This window comes from Channa argus, chromosome 5 (assembly GCF_033026475.1).
Source record: "Channa argus isolate prfri chromosome 5, Channa argus male v1.0, whole genome shotgun sequence".
In the NCBI taxonomy this organism is placed as follows: Eukaryota; Metazoa; Chordata; class Actinopteri; order Anabantiformes; family Channidae; genus Channa; species Channa argus.
In genome coordinates this window covers 5,943,000-5,950,449 of record NC_090201.1, presented here as the reverse complement: position 1 = coordinate 5,950,449, position 7,450 = coordinate 5,943,000, and the positions used below count along the sequence as shown (strand labels likewise).

At 38.6% G+C, this 7,450-nt stretch overlaps 1 protein-coding gene across 1 annotated transcript; it reads right to left on the bottom strand.

The window, feature by feature from the left end:
• Positions 1-4,626: 4,626 nt before the first annotated feature.
• Positions 4,627-7,161, bottom strand: prok2 (prokineticin 2). The gene is made up of 3 exons (XM_067504875.1): positions 6,949-7,161; positions 5,892-6,017; positions 4,627-4,846 (listed from the first exon to the last, which is right to left on the bottom strand). The coding sequence occupies exons 1-3, from the start codon at positions 7,096-7,098 to the stop codon at positions 4,721-4,723; spliced, it is 402 nt and encodes a 133-aa protein (XP_067360976.1). The 5' UTR covers positions 7,099-7,161; the 3' UTR covers positions 4,627-4,720.
• Between the last annotated feature and the right edge of the window lie 289 nt (positions 7,162-7,450).

Here is a 7,450-nt window from a genome sequence, read left to right as displayed (position 1 = left end):
GTTGTTTGGACTCTATCATCTGTTTTTAACAAGACCTTTTACTGTATTGCATCTGATGAGCTGCTAATTCAGTACAGACCTTTCCATCTTAGTCTTTCTATAATAAATTTTGACACTAATGCCATGTTCTTTGTATTTATTCAGGGGCTCACAAGATAAATTCACATTTTTTTTCAACTGTATGTTTCAAAACAAGGTCAGGTGCCCATGTGAACGACTGAAAGAGGTTTTGCTTGCTGTGACCCTTCCTCCTGTTAATGCAGGCTTTTATGTGATACCCTCAAAAGATGATGCTAAGTGAGGGGGGCCAAAATCCACAGTCCTCCATCAGAGCAAAAAAAAAAAAAGTAATGAGTAAAACGTTCTTCTGAAAAAGATAAAAGGCTTCAACTTAACTAATTAGACATATTATATTCTAAGATTGCAATTATTTTTTTATTTTTATTTTTTTAACTTTCCTTCCACTGCAAGTCAACAGGGAAACACTGATAAGGGAAACAAGATGAATGAATTTTAAACTAAAAAGACTTTGGAATATATCTACTTGATTTAATAAACTCAGACTCCTTTAATCTCTTATTAGCTTTAAATGAAGAGTTGAATACATTTTTGTACAGAAAAAAAAACACTTCCATTATAAGTTATAGAGAAGACATCTCTCCATGAACAGTATGGATAAAAGGTTGACCTCTTTCATATGATTGAAAAAAATGTGAACCTATGTTTAGTCAGGCATTGGCAGCTGTGTACCATAATAAAGCCGAACATGAAATATACAGAACCACACTCATAACTATGGCAGTTGTGATCTCCATCATTAGTAGTCAGTGTCTTATTCGTACAGTAATGAGTGTTGCATATCCTGAGTAAGATCCCCCTCATTTCCTTTGTTTCCCCAGATCAAACATCAAGTATGTATAGTATATATATAACAAAAACAAATCCAAATAACTGAGGGAATTATGACATCAGAATTCCTCAAATTCATGAAAGCATCCCTGCTCCTTGTATCTGTATTTGACATCAGGTTGAAAATAGAAATCTAAGAGGACACCTTTGCTCTTTGACTCTGACAGTCTGACGCCCAAGCTGTCATTTACCACCATGGTTAAGTATCACTGCAAACTCTTGTGACATCAGTTCAGATGCTAGAAATGCAGTATGTCAGTGTCACATCACGTTGTCAGTGTGTTGCCATCAACAAACAACGATATGTGACCAGAAAAACGTGGTAAGTCCTGGTTGAAATGTTAAAAGGTTGATTTTTCCTTAACAAAATGTGAGAGTCTTCGTTGTCAACAGAACCCTGATTATTCAGTTAAATCGAGTTGTTTCAAAAGGCTGTTTGCATGCTACCTGCTTTTTAATCAAACTCCTTTAAACCCCAGTCCCCTCCTCCCTTCTGAAACCAGTGGCAGGCTATTGATTCAGCTAATTGCTGCTGCATTCATTGACATTGGCCTCAATTACACCAAATCGCAGCATTTAAAAGCTGAGCCCTTTTCTCAGTAAACACTTTGATTGAAACACTATGATTAAATGAGGTGCGCTGCTTTGGCCCCTTCCATCACTCTGATCTGCCAAACAAAACCAAGCTATTCTTCACACTTTTGGCCTTTAGTGCATCCATGACCATTAGAATAACAACATGCTTGCTTGTACTTGATGGCTGCCTGTGCAGAAGTCTCACCGCGTTGTTGCTGTGGCTCCTCACCTGCACGAAGATCCTCATCCACACGTGCTCTAGTGCATTGCACATGCTGGCCGGGTATTTTTGGTACATCGTGTTATCTTCAGGGTATATGCAGGTTCTGCTGTGATGCTGGGGCAATGTGACTCTCTATGCTGGGATATTACTGCTGGCTCTGTTATTGACCTTTTCAGACTGACCACTGAGCCACAATGATGACCTCTGTCCTTCTCACTGGGGTTTCCTAAAATACATTTTAGATGGCAGGAATTGTGGCGTTTCACAAAAAGAATCATCTGATGAGGTTAGGCTCAGTCAACCAAAGATGCTAAGCTGTTATTTAGTCTCCTGTCTAAAAACACATGTTTACCTACACAACATTCAGTGGTCCTTTCTTTCAGCCCATAGTTGTTACCAGAACTATAGATGTGGATTAGTAGAACCCTGAACCACCACCTAGAGTAATAGGCTCAGTGGGCTGTTATCATGTGCCAGACCTTCTTTAGTGGTTACAAAGACAAACGTAGAGCTTATGTCCAGAAATAATAGGTGAGGAAAAGATTGTGGTTTGAGATGAACTACGACAGTAACAAGCCTAACAGATGGTGTGAAGTCGGAAATATTGAACTGTCTCTCATTCAAAAGTCCTGCGTTTGTCATTCCATCCATACATCCCGAGATCGTCACTTACGTCCTCAGAGTTTTTCTCCTGTCAGAATTACTTTGCCCAGGTTTTTCCCAGTAGTATGATCAAATGCTTTCTTTGGAACTACTGACTGGTGGAGTTCTAATTCCTGGTGCTCAATCATTAGGGTGATGACAACTGACATCGGCAGTAAAGTCCATAATAACATTTGAAGCTGGTTTCCTCTAACTCATTAGACTCATAATGGACAGTTAAAAAGGTTAAAAAATTGACGCCTCAGAACCAGAGATATTTTCTCTATTCTACACATTCTACTTCCTTATTAAACCTGGTTTCTACAATACCAGATGAGGTGTTGCTGATCAAACAGCTAATTTGACTCACTTACTATTCAAATGACAGCTATCAGTCATTATTAGGCCCGTAGTTGTAGTTGTGGTTTGCCACCTACTACCCACCAGTAAACTACAGTAGTAGATTCATTGATTGTTCGTTCGTTATCATTGATATGTGTGGTTGTTTCTACTGGCAGGTAGAATAGGGACCTACTAAGGTCTGATAAAAACATTTACTGGGATCACAGAAAGCTTTTTATGGCAGTTCTAAGTTATTAAATACTGTATTTTGAATCACCTGCCTTATTCACGATCAAAATCCAGTTTGCTTCAACTAACCTTTTTTTTATGTCTCAAGCAGCCTCCGTAATGTAGCTGCAGCTGAAGCAAAAGGACGGCAATCAGCCATTGGGGACGTTGTTCAGCCCAGTCTTTGCTATGGTATCCCCACCATTGCTGCTAGTTAGAGCCGTAGTCTGCTTTTTGGACGATTTGGCATGTTGAACCAACATCTGTTGGCGTTGGCCTCATCACTGAAATTGTCATATTAACAATCCCAGAATAACGTTTACAGTTGTTGTAGCTCCTTATCAGACATATCTTCAAGTAGAAGTAGTTATAAACCGTCTGTGTTGGTGTGAAAATGTTAAGCTCATGGTGTCTTTTGTACAGTTTGTATATCCGTGGCCCCAGGTCTTCCGCTTTCTCTTGCTCTCAAAGAAGTGCAGACCGTACAGTGCTCATTGTCTCATGTCACATCGCATGCATAATGCATTAGGTCAAGTTCTCATTAGCTGGGGTTGAACATGGAGGCCAGACCACGCAGCCATTCAAGGTAAGGGCTCATGAATAACACAAATATTATGTTAATAACTTCAAAATCAGCCTGCTGAACAGCAAGTGGGATCTAAGCTGTTTGTAAAGAAGGTTTGGTGACTAAAATACCTCAGATTTCTGACACCTAATACCAACACTTTAACAGTCATATGTAATTAATAGTCATATTCTGTCAGATGTTATGAAGATTGTTGCCAGTATGTTTCTTTCTTCCTGTTGTCACACTTTCATTTTCTGGACCACTTCACAGATTCACCCCATTCAGGATTTCAGGCTCTTACCTCTAGAACCACAGACAAACCAGTATCATTAATTAAGTATCAGATTGATAAATCTGATTATAGCTTTGAGCTTTGTACAAGTACTGTGATTCACAGCTGCCTTACTGTTTTCTGGTGGTATGAAGATGTGCTGCTAAGGTGAAAGTAAGGGGAAAATATCGCCCCTCATTCTTTAACACCAATTAAATTGTTCTCACATTCGTTCTATTTTTCTCCCTTGCAAAAGAAATCAAGCATGAAAAACACAATCACATCTGCAATTTGGTCGTGAATGGATAATGAAACTGTGAAGCAACATTTCACTCAGCATGTCATTTTATTATCAGTGAAATAATGTGTATTTCTCCTCAAGTTTCCCTAGAGGGCATCTGAAAGCTCATCAAAAACTCAACATGCACAGTACTGCAAAGTACCCACGAGTAACCAAAGTGTGCTGGTTTAGGAAAAAAACACTTGTTTCCATCTGCTTTTAGATGGCATCCACAAATCTATTAATACATAAATAATACTGAATTAAATAGAATACATGTCAAAATAACAATGAAAAATGTGTGCGCTCTGTTTTTAACAAAAAAGGCCTATTTTTAATGAAAATATCTGAAAAAGACAAATGAAACATACAGAAAAGTTTGCGAATAAATATTCAATATGCAAATGTAAATAAAATAAACTTTTACGTTTATAAATGTTGTCCACATTTAGTTGGAAACTACAGTATATGATGCAATTTTTAAATCTACTATAAATTTAAGTTAGTTGTCAATCAAAATCCAAGACCAGCAAGGGGACTTTCCTTTAAACACACATGCAGTTTAATGTAAAGAGGAACCAAAATCCTGGTGTAATTTAAATATATTTCTGCATTCAAAATAACTTAAAGTGGAAACAGGCTTTAAAGGCAGATAAAATGTTGTTACAGTAATGCAATGTCTCAGAGGTAGTAGTCTGGGTTTTTTTGTGGCGACAGACATTTGAATTTGCCCTGCTCTGTGGGGACACACGACAGGTCAGGCAGACAGGGGCACGTATGGTGGAGTCGTTTCCCTAGGAAAGGAACCTGAAAACAGAAGAAGTCATTATGAATATAGGCTATACTGTAGGAATTACTGGCTTTAAAGGGTGATCACACAAAAGCCATAAAAGAGCTTTTTCACAAAAATTGGAAGTACTTAGCGAATGGGTAACCCCATTTCCACTTTACACCGACCAACAAAGTAGCAATGGAGTGCAGTACTGTTTTCAGCTTCTCTTTCAAAGAACTGTATTTGTATAGTTACAAGCATAAACTTTCATAAAGCAGGACATGTAGACCGGTTCCTGTAGTCTCACAACTTGTCCAAATATTTTCACGTGACATGCTTAATAAACATGATTATGCCCAATGTAATGACTGAGTGTACAGATCATCACCACTTTTATCGCTTAAATCTCTCTCTCCTGTTCACAGATTGCATCTCAGACAAGGATTTTTAATGTTATGTTATGTTATGTGGTACCTTACATGTGTAAACAGAATTGTTATATGCAATAGCTGTGGGAAACATAACTATGGTCCAGCAGAGGAGCAGAGGTGGCAGCTCCCGAACTGACATCAGACGAAGAGGAGACAGCTAAATGTTTACTTGCCCTTGTGAAGACTTTTCCCAACGAAAAGCAGCATTTATAAGAGGACTGCTGGCTGCTTTAATGTAACCCTATATAGTGAAGTGCCGACTATAAACCTATGTGCTTCCTAATAGAACCTTCCTCCTTCATCTCGCCTAATCGCCTGCACCCATTTTTTTTTTAAGTTGTGGATCTTTTGAAAATGAGTGAAATGAGAAATATGACTTTACCGAACACAACGAACACGAACATTCAGTTACACTACAAAAGCTCCGATTTTTAGATTATGCCATTGTCCCTATGTAACAACTTACTGCGGAAGTTAAGCAGCCGGATTTCGGCAGCTTCGGGTTCAGAAATGGTCTATGGACTACCTCAATTTCAAGAATGCAGCAGTGACATATTGACCCCCCCATTAACAAAAAAGAAAAAGTTCTTGCACTTTTGTTTTAGAGAATAAGGATGATATTGATAAATACTTGTGCAGAATGTCTCACCTTCTGGCTCAGAGGGTGACAGTCATCTCCCTCTTTTCCCATGGGTGTGCACATACGCAGGCTGCGGATCCACAAACTGACGGCACAACACATGCCTCCTCCACACTGAGTGTCCTTCTCACATGCCTACACATACACCAACGGACACACAAGTACATGACAATGATTTTTAAACAGATTAAATAATTATGAAAACCAAAACACTCTGGGCATATAGAAACTTCTATATCATCCCTCAACAAACCACTTTGCTGATGCATGACACAGCCCTTTCGAATTTTGTACCGAGAAGCTGAGTGACAGCTCTCACTTTAGATGAGACAAAGAGAACACACTCAAGAATAAGGCAAGTGATTTCATGTGACAGATGAGGATATAAATCGGACATGTTTTACTGCTGCATGCTCTTCTCTCAATTCACATCAGCAACAAGATGTGACAGGGTTGCTGCAACAAGGATGGGTGTTTTGTGTGATGTATACTCAAAAGTTGTATGGTTAAGGAAAACATTCAAAGAATATGTTTGCAGCTTCACCGGTAAGTTGTTAGAAACATTAGAGATTAATATTTTAATAGTCCTCATGCTTTTGGAATCCTTCCAAATGCCTGAAAACATGCTGTGCACATAGCCTTTCAGATATATTCAAATTAAAACAAAATTTTGTCATCCTCTTTAGAAATTTCTGATTTCTGCATTATACTATAACATACTGTAAAAAAAAGAAACATGTTTACCACAGCATCTTTTTATATTTTGTTTAGCTTTTGTGGTACTGTAATTTTAAAATATTTGTGGATCATGTGGAATCATGGAATATTATCACTTGGTGTAAGCGCATCTTTTTTTATCTGCAGTGTGACTTATAGTCACAATGTACTTTAAAACGTCTACCATCAAAGTCATTTCCAAAAAAGACCATGCTCTTCATAACAGTTCTCATCAAGTCATGTTTTCTTTTAAAAATTTATGCGTAGCAGTTTGAAAACATACGTATTTCCACAAAGCACAGAGCTTTCTATTGCCCCATGAGGTATCAAGCTGATTGCCTCCACTTACCCCTGTGATAACTGCGGCAGATCCATGTGACACCAACAACAGGAAGGCGAGTATTAAAAACAAGAACCTCATGATGAAAAGCTGTCTCTGTGCTCCCGTGCCCTCCAGGGTGAAAAGTAAGGCTGCTGAGGCTGAGGGACCTTGCTGCATGTGTATATGTGACAGCCTGCAAAGACAAGTGGCCTCCAAAACTCATGTGTTGAGGGCTGGTGGAGATTTATAAACGCAGCCCGTCATTCAGAAAGTCTGTGACTCATTCACACCAGCATCGCCTTGCAAAGGCTACAAAAAAAAAAACTAAAACAAAAACCAAGGTAAACTTTAACATGACTATCTCTCTGCCTTTTATTTGTCTGACAGGGCTCTTTTCTTTTACGCTGACTTCACCATTGTTTTCACACCAAACACAAAGCTTATTTTACACTTGGATATGCAAAAGCTCATCGGAATCCATGCGCAACACATTAAGCGTACCTTCCTGTTATATTTGCTGTCTCTCCCA